The 20195-nt window shown below is 43.0% G+C and overlaps 1 protein-coding gene across 3 annotated transcripts; it reads left to right on the forward strand.

Moving 5' to 3' along the window:
* Positions 1–3382: 3382 nt before the first annotated feature.
* LOC106603141 (potassium channel subfamily K member 4) lies at positions 3383–11560 on the forward strand. Of its 3 annotated transcripts, none has more exons than XM_014196423.2 (8): positions 3383–3623; positions 5872–5966; positions 6305–6569; positions 6684–6801; positions 6898–7058; positions 7181–7367; positions 9747–9889; positions 10090–11560. In XM_014196423.2, exons 3-8 carry the CDS (start codon positions 6381–6383, stop codon positions 10720–10722), a joined length of 1431 nt encoding a protein of 476 aa, XP_014051898.1. In that variant the 5' UTR covers positions 3383–3623; positions 5872–5966; positions 6305–6380; the 3' UTR covers positions 10723–11560. The 3 variants fall into 3 exon arrangements, with proteins under 3 accessions (XP_014051898.1, XP_014051897.1, XP_014051900.1); XM_014196422.2 differs by lacking the exon at positions 3383–3623 and adding an exon at positions 3700–4019; XM_014196425.2 differs by lacking the exons at positions 3383–3623; positions 5872–5966 and adding an exon at positions 5970–6096.
* Positions 11561–20195: the final 8635 nt, after the last annotated feature.

Below are 20195 nucleotides of genomic sequence, written 5' to 3' on the forward strand. Positions count from 1 at the left end.
GTTCTGCTCACACCTACTGTGATGGTCTGAGCCTAAACCACACAAAATGGAACACAAAGTGTTCCACAAAACTATGGAACACAAAGTTTTTACTATCTCATCCTGGAATATACAAGGTCTGAGGTCATCTGCCTTCATACTAAAAAGCAGGAACCCAGACTTCATCAAATAAATTGGAAATACCGACATTGTCATCCTACAAGAAACATGGTATAAAGGAGATGGACCCACTGGTTTCCCTCTAGGTTACAGATAGCTGGTTGTCCCATCCACCAAACTACCAGGTGTGAAACAGGGAATAGAGTCAGGAGGTATGCTATTTTAGTATAGGGCAGACCTAACCCACTCTATTAAATTAGTCGAAACAGGAACATTTTACATCTGGCTAGAAATTAATAAGGAAATGATCTCAACAGAGAAACATTTCCTCGTGTGTGCTACCTATATCCCCCCAATAGAATCCCCATACTTTAACGATGACAGCTTTTCCATCCTAGAGGGGGAGATCAACAATTTCCAGGCTCAGTGACATGTACTAGTCTGTGGCGACCTAAATGCCAGAACTGGACAAGAACCCGACACCCTTAGCACACAGGGGGACAAACACCTGTCTGGAGGTGACAGCATTCCACCCACCATATGCCCCCCTAGACACAACTACAACAACACAATCCAAAAAAACGGGTCACAACTCCTGCAGCTCTGTCACACGCTGGGTATGTACATAGTCAATGATAGGCTTCGAGGGGATTCTTATGGTAGGTATACCTATAGCTCATCTCTTGGCAGTAGTACTGTAGACTACTTTATCACTGTCCTCAACCCAGTCTCTGAGTGTTCACAGTCAGCCCACTGACACCCCTATCAGACCACAGCAAAATCACAATCTACTTGAACAGAGCAATACTCAATCATGAGGCATTAAAGCCAAAGGAACTGAGTAATATTACGAAATGCTATAGATGGAAGGAATGTCGTTTGGAAACCTACCAAAAAACAATTAGGCAACAACAAATTAAATCCCTTTTAGACAACTACCTGGACAAAATGTTCCACTGTAATAGTGAAGGTGTAAACTTGGCAGTAGAAAATCTTAACAGTATATTTGACCTCTCAGCTTCCCTATCAAATCTAAAAATCTCAAATAGAAAACTGAAGAAAATGAACAACAACAAATGGTTTGATGAAGAATGCAAAATTTAAGAAAGAAATTGTGAAACCTGTCCAACCAAAAACATAGAGACCCAGAAAACCTGAGTCTACGCCTTCACTACGGTGAATCACTAATACAATACAGAAATACACTACGAAAAAAAGAAGGAACAGCACATCAGAAATCAGCTCAATGTAATTGAAGAATCCATAGACTAACCACTTCTAGGAAAATTGGAAAACACTAAACAAACAACAACACGTAGAATTATCTATCCAAAATTGAGATGTATGGGTAAACCACTTCTCCAATCTTTTTGGCTCTATAACAAAGAACAAACAGCAAAAACATATGCATGATCAAATACAAATCTTAGAATCAACTATTGAAAACTACCAGAACCCAATGGATTCTCCAATTACCTTGAATGAACTACTGGGCAAAATAAAAACCCTCCAACCCAAAAAGACCTGTGGTGTTGATGGTATCCTTAATGAAAGGATCAAATATACAGACAACAAATTCCAATTGGCTATACTAAAACTCTTTAACATCATCCTTAGCTCTGGCATCTTCCCCAATATTTGGAACCAAGACTGATCACCCCAGTCCACAAAAGTGGAGACAAATTTGACCCCAATAACTACTGTGGGATATGCGTCAACAGCAACCTTGGGGAAATCCTCTGCATTATCATTAACAGCAGACTCGTACATTTCCTCAGTGAAAACAATGTACTGAGCAAATGTCAAATTGGCTTTTTACCAAATTATCGTACGACAGACCACGTATTCACCCTGCACACCCTAATTGACAAACAAACAAACCAAAACAAAGGCAAAGTCTTCTCATGCTCTGTTGATTTCAAAAAAGCCTTCGACTCAATTTGGGTCTGCTATACAAATTGATGGAAAGTGGTGTTGGGGGAAAAACATACGACATTATAAAATCCATGTACACAAGCAACAAGTGTGCGGTTAAAATAGGCAAAAAAACACACACATTTCTTCCCACAGGGCTGTGGGGTGAGACAGGGATGCAGCTTAAGCCCCACCCTCTTCAACATGATTGATTGATTGCTTCTGTGCACAGGTGTCTTTTATACAGGTAACAAACTGAGATTAGGAGCACTCCCTTTAAGAGTGTGCTCCTAATCTCAGCTCGTTACCAATCTTTCTGATTGAGAGGGGGTCAAATACTTATTTCCCTCATTAAAATACAAATCAATTTATAACATTTTTGACATGAGTTTTTCTGGATTTTTTTGTTGTTATTCTGTCTCTCACTGTTCAAATAAACTTACCATTAAAATTATAGACTGATCATTTCTTTGACAGTGGGCAAACGTACAAAATCAGCAGGGGATCAAATACTTTTTTCCCTCACTGTAAGAGAGAGAGAAATAAAGGAGAAAGAGAGAGAGAGACGTACAATAAGAGAGAGAGAAAGAGAGCTACTGGTTATTATAGTGCTTGTCATTGTTGATGTGTTTTTTGCTGTCACCGCAGTCTGATTTTCTCATGAATAATGAAACAGCATTGATGCATAGTAATCACATATTTGGTGTTTAATGTTGATCAAGCGTAGGTTTGGTAAATTGCGTCAGTCCCATTCCTGATGCTTCACCCCTCCTTGTGTTTGGAAAATGCCATTAAATTTCACCCATTATTTTTGCTCAGCATTCTGTTTGGTAGTGCTACACCAATCAAATCTATTTGATAGAGCACTGGAAAAAAAATAAGACAACTATAAAAAGGTAATCTAGTCTACTTAATATGCCACCTGGCACCTGCGTGTGTAGATAGTCCAACTGTAGTACATAATGCATACCTCATAAACGTATTTCAAAGGTTTCATTAACGGTGTGGATGCAGAAATAGACTGGCACTCCTCCAATTGGGCTTCAGAGGAAGATAAAGAGGAGGGGCAGGACAGGGAGGGGGAAAGCAGTGGTATGGAGGAAGAAAGATATACAGGAAAGATAGGAGAGGGGTAAGAATGAAATATTTGATTGGGGAATTCTGGGAGCTCAGTCCCATCAACGGGATACCCCTGGGAAGCATAACCACAACCCTGCTGCTGCACACACACCATACACACACAAACCCACACACACACACACACACAAACACACGCACACCGCATATATCAAACACAGCAGCAGCAGTTCCAGGGAGTGGCTGGATTCTTTGGAGGGGGTCTGCTGAGGGTAGCAGAGGGGGAGCTTGCTGCCCATTGCAGAGTCGGCAGTGTACCGCTAGCAGACCTCTAATAAACTCCACGGGAGGAATTCATCCTGGCACTGTCAGACCGAGACACTGATACTGATAACTGCTCATGCACATGGAGTCACAGAGCTACACTACTACAGTATATTGCACAAGTAGCAATAAGTGCCACATTGTAAGTCTGAAGAGTGGAAATGCTTACTACCACACTCACATGATGTGGACCACAATGTGGTAATCAGGTTAGTGGGTGCTGCTTAGCATATTCTATATCTTTTTTTACTCTATGCTTATTGCCTTGGAGAAACCAAGCAATCCAAATCAGGGTAGAGGAAACAAAAAAAAAATCCCATTCTAGCTCAGTGTATCTGCATTGACCCCTCCCTTCATCTCTCTCACTCCCTTTCTCCCACTCATTCCACTTCTCCCTCTTAATTCACCTCTCTCCCTCTCTTTTCTTAGCGTCAGTTTGATGGAGTATCTTTTCATTTATTTGGTTCTCAGCAACAGCCTATCCCACACGCTTATGCACACTTACTATCCTAGTGTCTGGTGTCTAGTGTTTTGTGTCTAGTGTGTGAAAGAGACCCTGCCTATAGCTGCTGATACCCTGGATTTTTAAGATCGTTCAATTTGAGGTAAGAGATGACCACAGGCTTCACCCCGTTTGTTAGAGACCCCAGAATCCTGCATTCATTGGATGAGATAATTAATGTTTTATTGTTTGATAGATCTTATGGGCCGATGGGGACTTGCTGTTTATATGTGTTAAGCATTGTAATTGCTTTTGGTTGCAATTGTTTCATTGGAACAGATCATTTACCCCATTTTAACTGCAATCTGTGTGATTTAAGAATGTATTCTCAGGCATTCTGACTGTATTGTGTGTGAAGTATCTATACCTTAAAAGGGCCATGGCTTGGTATCACGTTGAGCATTAAAGCCACTTGACTTCAGTATCTCAAGGATGACATGTTCACACGAGAGTAAGGTACTACATATGTTCATGTACGGTTATGTTAAAATGGAGAGATTGTAATTAAGAACAATTAAAAGTAAACCTTGTTAAAAGTTTCAAATTATTATTTGGTGGCACTGAAAAGGCCTTTCGACAACTTTGGTAATTGTATAAAAATGTGACTGTCACCCTAATAAGGAAGATGTCAGCTAATGCACATGGCCAAAGGGTTGAAGGGCAGTTATTTTGATCTGTGTACATGTGCAAAATAGCTGCACGTAAGGATGCAGGCTTGTCTGTCTGTGCATTTGTTTGTGTATCCTGAGCAGCTGCTGAATTTGTTTGGCTGGGTAGTGTACATTTCACTGTGTGGGTGACAGACAGCCTATTGGTCTCAGGTTGAATCAGGGCCAGAGGAGCTGCTGACTGCAAAAGCAATGTTACATCTAAAATGAGAAGGAGAGATAGCACAGATGAAATATATTACAAACACACAAATACAATACGTACTGTAGGAAAGGCTTACTACTGCACAATTTCAGTAAAGAAAGTCAGACAGAAGAAAAATATTGCAACTAAATGACACCTACATGTAACTGTACAGTATTAGTGTGCCCCTGGGGTCTTTAACCTGGGCTGACTAGAAATCTAAATGACTAATTTCAATGACTAATTGACCCAACCATTCACCATTAGAGGCGGCTTGGGAATCAGGATATGGTAAAAATGAATGAAAACAAAAATGTGCTTTTTGATCTAGATTTAGGCTAGGGTTATGTTTAAAATCTGATTTGATGACTTTGTGGCTGTGCCAGCTAGTGACCACTCTGCAGAGCCGCCTCCAGGGCAGGATTCATGACAATAAATACCAATGTGCTCTTGGGAAGGACATTACACTAAATCAGCTCTGTCACGTCAGGGTCCTAAGAGTCATGGGGTATTCCTTCTTCACACAGTCTGCTAATAGTGTGGCATGCCTGGTAGAGAACAATATTTCTCCCCTGTGTTAATGGGCAGACATAGCTCCCACACACACACACACACACACACCTACTTCATGCTCTACCCCACCCTGCTGACGCACACCTCTATTTGTCTTTTTAATGTTTATTGAATGTGCATTTTGTACATTTGTGTATCTTCCCCGTCCACCCTTACAGCGGCTTGATGTTCTTTTCTCTCCTCAATGTGATCCATTAGAGATGGAGCAGATGCATCTTTCATACAGGGTTTTGGTTGACAGCAAGCACCTACACGGGTGTCTTGTTGCAGCTCATTGTCTGTCGTCGGTAACGTTATGTTCACAACGAAGAGCACAATGTACCAGTGGAAGCCCATGTTTTCATTGGCAAACAGAATCTCTTTCATCAATGGAGAACATACAATGAACTATACTGAACAGGCAATTGTTGTGTTTGTAGTTTGATGATCTAACCTTTTATATGATCTTTGTAATGTTGTCATGGATGAATTGGGAATCTCTTCAGTGCCTGTCAGTCCAGTTACATAATGTTTATTTTGTTCGACACCAGGCTCTGAGTTTAACTGCCACCCCCAGCGGCTACGGGTCCAAAGACTCCATCATCAGGCGCAGCTGGGAGAGGCAGAAAGACAAGTAGAGAGAGAGGTAACCAAGTGGTGAAGAGGAATGGGGTGGATAGTAATGATCATTTACGCAGACACATCTCTGGTAGAGTTCATGTCCATTCCTGGTTTGAATGTATACTACATCCCTGACGCCACCCGAACAACACTAGGTTTGTCAGGTTCCTTCATGCTTATTAGACAGTATACAGTAGCCTATACATGTAGTGTAACCATTAGCGACATGTTTATAGGTTTCCGGTCAGTAATATGGTAGGGGATTCAGTCTGCATTATGTTTCGTTTCCCGGTTAATAATTACCTTGCAGTTAAGCTAATGTGGATCTGTTTCCATGAGGTCGCTGTGTTGTCTGTTCTGCAGCTGGGCTCCAGAGCGCACCAGCACTGGCAGCGGGGGGAAGGAGCGTTCTTCTCTGGGGCTGAGCGAAGGTGTGAGCATGCGCTGCTCCACCCTCCTGTGTATCCTGGCGGGGGTGCTGCTGTACCTAGTGCTGGGAGCCGTGGTGTTCCAGGCCCTGGAGGCTCCTCGTGAGCAGGACCAGCACACGCAGCTGCAGGACACACGTAGATCGTTCCTGGAGAACTACACCTGCGTCAGCCCAGACATCCTGCAGGCTCTCATAGAGGTACACTACACTAAGAGAACAAACAGATTCATATGACAGGGATATCAGGCTTTCAGGTAGTCATTCCCTCTCACTTTAACTCACTTCCTGACCTGACTATGTCTCCCATCCCAGGAAGTGGCAGATGCTGTGGGAGCAGGGGTGGATCCTAATAGCAACTCCTCTACTTTCACCAGCCAATGGGACTTGGCTAGTGCCTTTTTCTTCTCTGGGACCATCATCACCACCATCGGTAGGTCAGCAGCCTGATCTCCCCTATGTTTACTCGATTGTGACACACTGCCTCTACCTATCCCAATCCTAAAGCTCTACAACCCATCATCCTCAGGTTTTGGGAACATCTCCCCGAAGACGGAATGGGGGCAGCTGTTCTGTATCTTCTATGCCCTGGTTGGGATCCCTCTGTTTGGTATCCTGCTGGCTGGAGTTGGAGACCATCTGGGGACTGGGCTGAGGAAGGCCATCCTCAAAATAGAGTTCATCTTAGCGGTGAGACACTCAACAGTAGCTGTTTGGCTGAACGTGTTTCCTCTGTCTTTTCAGTCTATCAGTATTTCAGTCTCTTAATTTCTTTCATTCCTCTTTTTCATGTTTTCCTCTCTCTCCCTCAGAAATGGAAGGTGAGTCCTACTATTGTTCGTGTCATCTCAGCTGTCCTCTCCATCCTGTTGGGGGTAGCCATTTTTGTTGCTGTGCCAACGCTGGTGTTTCAGGAGGTGGAGAAATGGACTCTCCTGGAGGCTTCCTACTTTGTTGTCATCACCCTGACTACAGTGGGCTTTGGAGACTATGTTGCAGGTACTTTCACCACTGGATTTTGGGATTGGGTAAGGGAATCTGTCTCAAAAGGTCAAAACTGTCTTTTCATTGTTGAAACTCTCTTTCATTGTTGAAACTCTCTTTTCATTGTTGAAACTTTCATTGTTGAAACTCTCTTTCATTGTTGAAACTCTCTTTTCGTTGTTGAAACTTTCATTGTTTGAAACTCTCTTTTCATTGTTGAAGCTTTCATTGTTGAAACTCTCTTTCATTGTTGAAACTCTTTCATTGTTGAAACTCTTTCATTGTTGAAACTCTCTTTCATTGTTGAAACTCTCTTTCATTGTTGAAACTCTCTTTCATTGTTGAAACTCTCTTTTCATTGTTGAAACTCTTTCATTGTTGAAACTCTTTCATTGTTGAAACTCTTTCATTGTTGAAACTCTTTCATTGTTGAAACTTTCTTTTCATTGTTGAAACTCTTTCATTGTTGAAACTTTCATTGTTGAAACTTTCATTGTTGAAACTCTTTTCATTGTTGAAACTCTCTTTTCATTGTTGAAACTCTTTCATTGTTGAAACTCTCTTTCATTGTTAAAACTCTTTCATTGTTGAAACTCTTTTCATTGTTGAAACTCTCTTTCATTGTTGAAACTCTCTTTCATTGTTGAAACTCTCTTTTCATTGTTGAAACTCTTTCATTGTTGAAACTCTTTCATTGTTGAAACTCTCTTTCATTGTTAAAACTCTCTTTTCATTGTTGAAACTCTTTTCATTGTTGAAACTCTCTTTCATTGTTGAAACTCTCTTTTCATTGTTGAATCTCTCTTTTCATTGTTGAAACTCTCTTTTCATTGTTGAAACTCTCTTTTCATTGTTGAAACTCTCTTTTCATTGTTGAAACTCTCTTTTCATTGTTGAATCTCTCTTTTCATTGTTGAAACTCTCTTTTCATTGTTGAAACTCTCTTTTCATTGTTGAAACTCTCTTTCATTGTTGAAACTCTCTTTTCATTGTTAAACTCTTTCATTGTTGAAACTCTTTCATTGTTGAAACTCTTTCATTGTTGAAACTCTTTCATTGTTGAAACTCTTTCATTGTTGAAACTCTCTTTCATTGTTAAAACTCTTTCATTGTTGAAACTCTTTTCATTGTTGAAACTCTCTTTCATTGTTGAAACTCTCTTTCATTGTTGAAACTCTCTTTTCATTGTTGAATCTCTCTTTTCATTGTTGAATCTCTCTTTTCATTGTTGAAACTCTCTTTTCATTGTTGAATCTCTCTTTTCATTGTTGAAACTCTCTTTTCATTGTTGAATCTCTCTTTTCATTGTTGAAACTCTCTTTTCATTGTTGAAACTCTCTTTTCATTGTTGAAACTCTCTTTCATTGTTGAAACTCTCTTTTCATTGTTAAATCTCTCTTTTCATCGTTGAAACTCTCTTTTCATTGTTGAAACTCTCTTTTCATTGTTAAATCTCTCTTTTCATCGTTGAAACTCTCTTTCATTGCATTTACATTTACATTTAAGTCATTTAGCAGACGCTCTTATCCAGAGCGACTTACAAATTGGTGGATTCACCTTATGATATCCAGTGGGACAACCACTTTACAATAGTGCATCTAAATCTTTAGGGGGGGGGGTTAGAAGGATTACTTGATCCTATCCCAGGTATTCCTTAAAGAGGTGGGGTTTCAGGTGTCTCCGGAAGGTGGTGATTGACTCCGCTGTCCTGGCGTCGTGAGGGAGCTTGTTCCACCATTGGGGTGCCAGAGCAGCGAACAGTTTTGACTCATTGTTGAAACTCTTTTCATTGTTGAAACTCTCTTTTCATTGTTGAAACTCTCTTTTCATTGTTGAAACTCTCTTTTCATCGTTGAAACTCTTTTCATTGTTGAAACTCTCTTTTCATTGTTAAATCTCTCTTTCCATCGTTGAAACTCTCTTTTCATTGTTGAAACTCTTTTCAGTGTTCAATCTCTCTTTTCATCGTTGAAACTCTCTTTCATTGATAAAACTCTTTTCATTTCACAGACACATACATGCCTGCTTCTCCAGATGTAGTTCCCACTGTGTTTTTATTTTTATTTAACCTTTATTTAACTAGGCAAGTCAGTGTTAGGGCACTAAACAGTCCAGTCAGGAGTGATAAAATACAGTCAGTCAACAAGCTGGACATTTAATTCATTAAATTATTCACAATCGTCCTACGACAGTTGAATTATTAATTGGCTCATCTGTGTGGTTTCATTGCCCCTAGAGTTTTCAGGCAGCGCTGTCTGTAATGTTCATTCTTGTGAGATTAACAGCACGTCTTTCACGTGTAAACTAACCTGTAGACGTGTAAAGTTGCTAATTCTCCATTGTCTACACTTATAAACCCCTATCTATCCCTATCATGTTGTTTATCTCTGTCAGGTGATAGCGGAGATGGTGGTAAAGACCACTGGTACAAGCCCTTGGTGTGGTTCTGGATCCTGCTGGGCCTGGCCTACTTTGCCTCTATCCTGTCCATGATTGCAAACTGGCTTCGGGTCCTGTCCAAGAAGACCAGGGCTGAGGTGGGGGGCCGGAATGGGAGAGTACAACCTTAAAGCAAATGGGCTGCACTATACATTTGATGTCACCTACAGCCACCTGTTTTCTTCTATGATCCTCCCTTCCTCTCTTATCAACTCTCCTTTTTCTGTTGAGACTTTTATTAAATGCCCTTTAAATAAATTGTGACTTCATTTGATCTCTTTCCTCTCTCTCTTCCCAGATGGAGGAGCTCAGAGCCCGTACCACTGACTGGGGTCAGAACATCCAGAACATGTCCGTGGACTTCCGCATGCCAGACGACCCCTTCAAACGACGCAGGCGAAAGCATCGCCATGGTCCTCGCAGCCGGGGCCATGGGGCGGGTCATGTGTCTGGGACCAGGGCCCCTAGGGAGGGGGACAGGGTGATGGGGAATGGCCAGCTGAACAGCCAATCAGAGACTGGGTCGTCCTCATACTCTTACTCCTCCAACGATTCCGAGTCGGGGTCAGGGTCTGAGACAGGGTCAGAGGCCACGCAGTCGGAGCGGGTAGTAGAGGGTAAAGAGAAGGATGTCGATAAGGAGAACGCCTTCCCAGAAGCCCTGTATTCCCAGCCTCTGGACTACTTTGGAGAGAACCTGGCATACATTGATGAGTCCTCAGATGCAGTGAGTGGGAAATTACATTTGGATCCCCTATTGGATCCAGCACAGCCCGTCTCTGCACGCTCACGGAAGCCCAAAAGGAGACGGCCCAGAAGACCACCCCCAGAGAAGATCCCCAAAATCAGCCCTACCAAGCCTGAGAAGAAAGAGCCAAATGGAGACATACCCCCTGAAAATCCCCCGCCCCCTCCACCAAAGGATGGATGAACCAAATGCTCAAGCGTGAGTTTGTATGTCAGGTAAATGAACAGGAAGTCTACTGGTAGCAGCCAAACTCTCCACTTGGGAGAGCTTAACGATCTGACTAACCGGGGGGGGGTTTGTTTCCAGAGCATGTTGAAAGTGGATGTAAGGGAAGAAAAAGAAGTGTTGTGAGAAGAACTGAACCTGATCGATTATGTTTTATTCACGGCACTGTTCATGTTTTATGAAACATAGTTTGAGTGTGTGTATGTCATATATGCCTGATTCTTATATGGAGTGGGCCTTGATGTAATAGTAGAGTGACTTATTCAAATAATCCTAACAAAACTTAATCACCATCACTGCACTGACCTGAGGTTGCCTTGGCAGGGTTTTAATCATGTTTTAACGTGCCCCTCTCACCCATGTTTGTTTGAGCGCTCCCTACTGGGCAATCATGGAACTGCACAGCCCTGTTTCCTCTGGATAGAATCAGCAGTGAAGTACACCAACACAAAGGGTTTCTAACTCTGATCAATCCCTATTGCTTTTGTCTTTACGGGGAAAAAGGCCTTACGCAATGACTCTACCATGATGAATTTGCCCCAAATGTCTGCAGACCAAACTTTAGTAAACAAAGCTTTTGGTCTATAATAGGAAAATTCAAGGCAGGACTAAATCCTGTCTCTGCCAATAACCACATCAGGTCTTGCCTAAGTATTACAGTACTGACTTTATTCATGTGTGCACTGTGTACAGCATATGCCATTGTATAAATTGTTTTGAGTATTATTCTTCAAATGTATTGCACAAAACTGTCATGTAAAATAAACAACTTTTAAATAAAAAAATGTGAATACTATTTTGTGTGTGCATGCGTGCGTGAGAGATTTTCCAGCATTTTTATTATTTTCCTGAGGAAGACAAAAAACAACAGTCATTGAGAATGATATTGCAGACATCCATCTTCTCTCAGTTCCTCAGTTAACTAACTACATACGTGAAATGAGAAAAACATATATTATGTCTTAGCAACCATTTGCACTCATGAACACTTAAAGGGACAATCTGCAGCTGAAACAATAGCCAAGGGGACCTTCCCGCCTCTGTTTTTGGCAAAAAACAGAGATGCTTGGACAAAACAGAGATGCTTGTTCTAGGTCCCAAGAAACAAAGAGATCTTCTGTTGAATCTGACAATTAATCTGGATGGTTGTACAGTCGTCTCAAATAAAACTGTGAAGGACCTCGGCGTTACTCTGGACCCTGATCTCTCTTTGAAGAACATATCAAGACTGTTTCAAGGACAGCTTTTTTCCATCTACGTAACATTGCAAAAATCAGAAACTTTCTGTCCAAAAATGACGCAGAAAAATGTATCCATGCCTTTGTTACTTCTAGGTTGGACTACTGCAATGCTCTACTTTCCGGCTACCCGGATAAAGCACTAAATAAACTTCAGTTAGTGCTAAATACGGCTGCTAGAATCCTGACTAGAACCAAAAAATGTGATCATATTACTCCAGTGCTAGCCTCCCTACACTGGCTTCCTGTTAAGGCAAGGGCTGATTTCAAGATTTTACTGCTAACCTACAAAGCATTACATGGGCTTGCTCCTACCTATCTTTTCGATTTGGTCCTGCCGTACATACCTACACGTACGCTACGGTCACAAGACGCGGGCCTCCTAATTGTTCCTAGAATTTCTAAGCAAACAGCTGGAGGCAGGGCTTTCTCCTATAGAGCTCCATTTTTATGGAATAGTCTGCCTACCCATGTGAGAGACGCAGACTCAGTCTCAACCTTTAAGTCTTTCCTGAAGACACATCTCTTCAGTAGGTCCTATGATTAAGTGTAGTCTGGCCCAGGGGTGTGAAGGTGAACGGAAAGGCTGGAGCAACGAACCGCCCTTGCTGTCTCTGCCTGGCCGGTTTCCCCTCTTTCCACTGGGATTCTCTGCCTCTACCCCTATTACGGGGGCTGAGTCACTGGCTTACTGGTGTTCTTCCATGCCGTCCCTGGGAGGGGTGTGTCACTTGAGTGGGTTGAGTCACTGACGTGGTCTTCGTGTCTGGGTTGACGCCCCCCCTTAGGTTGTGCCGTGGCGGAGATCTTTGTGGGCTATACTCGGTCTTGTCCCGGGATGGTATGTTGGTGGTTGGAGATATCCCTCCGGTGGTGTGGAGGCTGTGCTTTGGCAAAGTGGGTGGGGTTATATCCTACCTGTTTGGCCCTGTCCGGGGGTTTCATCGGATGGGGCCACAGTGTCTCCTGACCCCTCCTGTCTCAGCCTCCAGTATTTATGCTGCAGTAGTTTATGTGTCGGGGGGCTAGGGTCAGTCTGTCACATCTGGAGTATTTCTCTTGTCTTTTCCGGTGTCCTGTGTGAATTTAAATATGCTCTCTCTAATTCTCTCTTTCTTTCTTTCTTTCTCTCTCTCGGAGGACCTGAGCCCTAGGACCATGCCTCAGGACTACCTGGCTTGATGACTCCTTGCTGTCTCCAGTTCACCTGGCCGTGCTGCTGCTCCAGTTCCAACTGTTCTGCCTGCAGCTATGGAACCCTGACCTGTTCACCGGACGTGCTACCTGTCCCAGACCTGCTGTTTTCAACTCTCTAGAGACAGCAGGAGCAGTAGAGATACTCTCAAAGATCGGCTATGAAAAAGCCAACTGACACTTACTCTTGTGTTACTGACTTGTTGCACCCTTCGACAACTACTATGATTATTATTATTTGACCATGCTGGTCATTTATGAATATTTGAACATCTTGGCCATGTGCTGTTATAATCTCCACCCGGCACAGCCAGAAGAGGACTGGCCACCCCTTATAGCCTGGTTCCTCTCTAGGTTTCTTCCTAGGTTTTGGCCTTTCTAGGGAGTTTTTCCTAGCCACCGTGCTTCTACACCTGCATTGCTTGCTGTTTGGGGTTTTAGGCTGGGTTTCTGTACAGCACTTTGATATATCAGCTGATGTAAGAAGGGCTATATAAATACATTTGATTTGATTTTGATTTGGATGGGCCTGGAGAAATGTGAGCACTCTCAAATGTATAGACAGAGCTAAGAATGCAAGGACTGACCATCCGAAATATCAAAATTCTAGTTTTCAGCATGTTTTGAGGATATACTATGTTTACATTTACAATGTTCACAAACATTGGAGTAAAATAAGCTTATATTTTGGATTATGATGGGGTATGACAGGTGAATGAAGCTCATGAGGCATTTATAAGTATATTCTTCAAGAATCAATGGGTACATATCATTAATTTCTATGTCCAAAAATGTATGCAACAGGAAATTCAAATTGGGAAGTAAATTGTAAAGATATACATAATTTATCAGACCCCATGTAGTTCATACTCACTGCACTGATATACTGTAGGTTGTTGATCCTCTGGATGTCAGACATATCCTGCCTCTGTCCTATGTTCACAGAGGAGTCAGGAATGGGAAGGGAGACAAAGTTGATGTGTACAAAACCTTCAGACATTAACCATTCAAACCCTCTCCCTGGCTCAGACTTAAAAGACAAACTTTGTGACTTCTTACAGCTGAGGTAACCCCCAACCTCAACCTGACCTTACTGTCCAGAGATAGAGGACAATTCCCACCTCTGTTGTTAGGGGTCTTTCTGGAACTCTCTCCAGGCCTGACCTTGATCAGCTAATTAAAGGCTCTACTAGCGAGCAGCAGAACCCCCACTTTGACTGTGCTTTAGTTGTTCCCAAGAAGGCAGGTTGGGGTCTCTGTAAACTCCTGTCCTCCACTACAACTCACAACCGGACCTCTCACCCATGGACCCTTCTGTCCACCACTCTGGACTTCCCAACTGGTGTTAGTGCATCACTGACCATAAAACCACTATTCACCTTCGATTTCCTTCTTGCACTGTTGTGTGTGCGTGTCTGTCCTGTGTGATGTGGCAATAAACTTGTCACCTTGAGGAATATATTCCCAATTGATCTTGACATACTGGTCTCTGTCGCTCCTGGCGTGTTCGTGGTAGAAGCCCAGTGCGTGGAGGAGCTCATGAGGAATGATGCCGTGGTAGACACAGCCGTACACATCCAGAGAAAGCTCCCGTTATCCTCCATTTCTCCCCAGCAGAGACCAGCGTCTACAAGGGGAGCGAGATCCACTTTGGAGCTCAATAGCATGCTGCAGTCGAGCCTTAGACTGAAGGGTTTTGAGCATCAGTGCACAGCTGGGTTTTGACCTGCACAAGTGGCTCTCAACTCACCCACTTTTACTTTGAATGTCGATGTAGTCTGACTGGCCACTGCAGGTAACGCAGCGAATGCAGGTTCTAGTGTGAAATGATTTCATGGCCATCAATAATAGCCTTTTCAGAGTCATGTGCGATGAAGAACATCTGTCTCACTTATGTTATTACATCATAACTTCAGGTTATATGTGTTCATGCCTTAATACCGCGCTTTATAAATACAACTAAATAATGATTTTCCCTTACAGAAGTAATAGTCTATGACAGGGGTAGGCAACACTGGTCCTGGAATGCCGCAGGGGATTCATTTTTTTTGCTTTAACAGACCTGGAAGAGGTGTGTTGAATTTGGGCATTCACTGAACTGATCAATTAGCTCAGTTGGTCAGGTGGGGAGCCTAGTTGGAACAAAATCCTGCAGTACCTGCAGCACTCCAGGAATAGGGTTTCCTACCACTGGTCTATGATATATGGCACATCCTCCAGTCCAGATGAGGATTTGCTCCATCTGAAGTAGTTTCTCCTGTCCCAAAACGTCATCACGTTTCTGGTTCATCTCCCTCCATTAGCATGTGGCTCATCCCTTGGTGCAAAGAGTTGAGTGGATCACATAACAAAGATATGGCTTGTAGATGCTATCTTAATCAGATACTGACTTGTTAGCTTATGAGTAAATCATATTCGTTTGCCTTAAGGATCTGTGTAGTGATGTCTAATGCGTTTCATTTTTCAGTCGTGACATCTGAACAGGGGTATACGGATGTATATGGCAGCTGTCTCACCGCAGTATTTCAATCTTTCTTGCTAGTTCAGCATTGCATCTAGTGTTTGTAATTTGGACCAATCATATGTAAATGTTCAATATAGAGTAGACTTGATTGTTATATAGCACCGAACAGTATGGTACATTTAGAGTGAAGACTTCCTCAATGTGCCATTCCTGGAGGGGAGACAATCTCAGAGTGAGTGAGGGATTCTGAACACGAGTGAGTTGAGAGTTAAGATAGGAGCTCAGCAGTGCTGAAGGTTACAGCTCTTACCAGGGGAGAGTGGGCCTGGGAGAGGCCCAGCAGCAGCAGGGTCGAGATGGTGAAGACGAGGCTCTGGTCCATGTTCCCTCAGTGTGTGGAGATGCTCAGAGAGGATCAGGTGTAAGCAGGTGTGTGAGATAGACGATAGATTTTATACAACCACACAGAGAGTGGGCTTTGGGTCTAAAACAAGCCTTTCAGTAGAGGGATAACTGCAGTAACCTCACTTATCCATTCAGTCACTGACTCAGGATACTTTAGGACAGTGTTTCCCAACTCCAGTCCTCGAGTACCCTCAACATCACACATTGTTGTTGTAGCCCTGGACAAACACACCTGATTCAACTCATTGAGGGCCTGATGATTAGTTGACAAGGTGAATCAGATGTGCTAGGCTGCTGCTGTTGGGGGTACTGCTGTTGGGGGTACTGCTGCTGGGGGTACTGCTGTTGGGGGTACTGCTGTTGGGGGTACTGCTGTTGGGGGTACTGCTGCTGGGGCTGCTGCTGTTGGGGGTACTGCTGCTGGGGGTACTGCTGCTGGGGGTACTGCTGCTGGGGCTGCTGCTGTTGGGGGTACTGCTGCTGGGGGTACTGCTGCTGTTGGTACTGCTGCTGGGGGTACTGCTGTTGGGGGTACTGCTGTTGGGGGTACTGCTGCTGGGGCTGCTGCTGTTGGGGGTACTGCTGTTGGGGGTGCTGCTGCTGGGGCTGCTGCTGTTGGGGGTACTGCTGCTGGGGGTACTGCTGCTGGGGCTGCTGCTGTTGGGGGTACTGCTGCTGGGGGTACTGCTGCTGGGGCTGCTGCTGTTGGGGGTACTGCTGTTGGGGGTACTGCTGCTGGGGGTACTGCTGCTGGGGCTACTGCTGTTGGGGGTACTGCTGCTGGGGCTGCTGCTGTTGGGGGTACTGCTGTTGGGGGTACTGCTGTTGGGGGTACTGCTGCTGGGGGTGCTGCTGTTGGGGGTACTGCTGTTGGGGGTACTGTTGCTGGGGCTGCTGCTGTTGGGGGTACTGCTGCTGGGGGTACTGCTGTTGGGGGTACTGCTGCTGGGGGTACTGCTGTTGGGGGTACTGCTGCTGGGGCTGCTGCTGTTGGGGGTACTGCTGCTGGGGGTACTGCTGTTGGGGGTACTGCTGCTGGGGGTACTGCTGCTGGGGCTGCTGCTGTTGGGGGTACTGCTGCTGGGGCTGCTGCTGTTGGGGGTACTGCTGCTGGGGGTACTGCTGTTGGGGGTACTGCTGCTGGGGGTACTGCTGTTGGGGGTACTCGAGGACACCACCTTGGGAAACACTACTTTAGGATATATAGTTCTACAAGGACAGGTTGTGGAGTTGTGATAGCTATGTTTTTCTTGAATAGTCTTTAGATGTAATTCATCAGATTACAAACACTAGGCATCTACAATTTCTAAGTAAAGTTGGACATTTAGGAGTAGGAAGTTGGCAAAGCTTTCATTCAGACATTAAAATATTACTTAAAGAAGACACAGCTAATGTGTAGAATGCATTAGTAAATGAACTAAGTGCTAAATATTTTACCTGAATTACGTGCATTTAACATATTAACATAAATCTGAACTGTAAAGCAGCACTTTACTGATTAAAACACCCTAGTCTAGGATTGTAATGTTAGTGTTGGTGAGAGTCATCTTTCCATAGAGGGGTGATAATTGTTTGTACTAATTATTTGTAGGCCAAACCGTTCTACAGACGATTTTGTGAGAAGACTGATTTTCAGGATGTCTCGTGGTCTAGCTCTGTCACGTTTCACTGCATTCGCATAATAATACAAATCCCCATAAGAATCCGTCAATTTAAACTAGAGATATCTGTTCCTTTGCATTGGATGTGTCTCAATCCACCACATCTGCCGATGGAGCACTTTCACACCTGTGGTGAAAGATAACAGAGCTAGAGGGTGTTTGTCAGACCATGAGGCAAATAATTGTTTTATATATTTTTGATAGGCTACTTCAAGGGGTCTAAAATTACAAATCAAATAGCAAAATTATCCTTTGTATGACTTTCTTAAAACAATTCCATATAGCTTAGTAGAACCTCCCGTGTTAGACAGGGCTTAGACTGTAATGGGTTCATGGTCCAAACGGTTCAGTTTTCAGCAAGGGAGTACATTGTGGATGTACTGTAACACCCTCCCTATATAAACAAGTCCTTCTTTTAACAGTACCACTTTACATTACGGTACCGGTTCTAAAGAGTATATCAAGTTGTTTATAAATAATACATTATTAGTTTATAGATAATAAACTATAGATAATATCTAGTTTATTATTGTTAACAACCCGTTTATTGTAAGAGATTTATCCACAACCTACATTCTTCGTATAGAAAAGAGTTGTAAATAATGTGTTGAAAATCCCTTTCTATAGCTTAATCATGCATCTGACACACTGGGTGTACTGTAGACCCAAAGTGATGATAAAAAGCACAAGCCCCACTGTTTCGTAAATAATGTCCTAATATTTTAGTAAATGGCATTTGTTTTTATCATATCAAAAGTCCCTTTAGAAATGTTGAACCAACCTTATTTTATAGGCTAATGCGCTAAATTAAAACTTTGCCCTGACCTGCACCAGAATTGAATTAGCTGCTATCCGAATCTATTCGGTATTCTGGTCTAAAGGTTGCCGACGTGTGGGATATTAGGCTACACCAAAATGACTGATGAACTCTCCGACTTCGTGGTGGCTCTGATAAACCGTTGAGCCTGCATGCGCAGTAAAGTCTGTGACCTTGCGCTCGACAACACGAACGTAGACGTCACCTCAGACAGGCTGGCACATATATTGGCAATGTAATCAAGATACCACTAGAGAGCGCTGCAATATTAATCAAATCGAATCAAATCAAATTGTATAGTCACATGTGGCGAATACAACAGGTGTACCTTACAGTGAAATGCTTACTTATGAGCCCCTAACCAACAATGCAGTAAAAAAAATAATAATAATACCAATAAGAACTAAAAGTAACAAGTAATTAAGGAGCAGCAGTAAAATAACAATAGCGAGACTATTTACAGGGGGGTACTGGTACAGAGTCAATGTGCGGGGGCACCGATTAGTCGAGGTAATTGAGGTAATATGTACATGTAGGTAGACTTAATAAAGTGACTACAACTAATAAATACTACAACTAATAAATGCGGCAATTCAGATTCCCCTGACATTGAAAATCTAAAAATAAATGATCAAATATGTCGGTCTTCTTTCGAAATATATACCATTGATGTAGTTAAAATTGTTGGCACTCAAAATCAATGCTGACAGTAAATTGTGCAATGGTGACAGGTGACAGCAGGTGTCATCTTCCACAATGATCCAATAATAACTAAGACATGTCATGTGACATGCCATGTAAGAGTTATGTGTGTTTGGCTATTGGATGACTAAAATTAAGATGATGCTTTCTCCATCCCGACAGGACAGGGTTGTCTCCTATAGAGAGGTTTTCTGTCGTCAGAGACGCAATGGCATGGAGGAATGGGAATCCTAGGATTGTAATGTTCGGCTTTCCGGGTTGAACATTTCCTCAGGCGACAAGGCCTTTTTCAAAACTTGATCACTTTGAGGGTCTCTCTCTTTCACCCGTTTCCCCATTTAAACTATGACCCCTTTCCCCATTTGTTCAGTTCACTCTTGGTTATTTAAGCTTAAATGGACAAGGAAAGGATGAAGACACCCTGCCAATTAAATCAGTAAATAATGAAAGTCCTTTATATCTCTGCACTGGCCTATAACCATTTAGCAGCAGACCCCCAACACTGACCCACAAAAGCCTCCCTTGCCTATACAATCTCAGGAAAAAGGGTTCCAAAAGGCTTCTTCAGCTGTCACCATAGGAGAAAACTGTTTGGTTCCTGGGAGAACCCTTTTTAGTTCCACATATAATTATTTTGGGTTCCATGTAGAACCCTCTGTGGAAAGGGTCCTACATGGAACCCAAAAGGGATCTTCAAAGGGTTATTCTATTAGGTTCTAGATCGCACCTTGTTTTCTAGAAGTGTAGGGGGTGGGGGGGATTAAAAGTATTGACAACAATTGGATGACTGAGCTACAGTAATAAGACACATGGGGTTGACTAAAACATCATGCATCCCTTTTCCAATGTAGCACATGAGGAGTCCATGTATGACCTTGAATCCAAGGTCAGTGTTTTTTTCAATGACATGGGAACACTGTTGCCATCATCGTAAATCTTTCTGCGGTGTC

This window comes from Salmo salar, chromosome ssa04, assembly GCF_905237065.1.
Source record: "Salmo salar chromosome ssa04, Ssal_v3.1, whole genome shotgun sequence".
NCBI classification, from domain to species: Eukaryota; Metazoa; Chordata; class Actinopteri; order Salmoniformes; family Salmonidae; genus Salmo; species Salmo salar.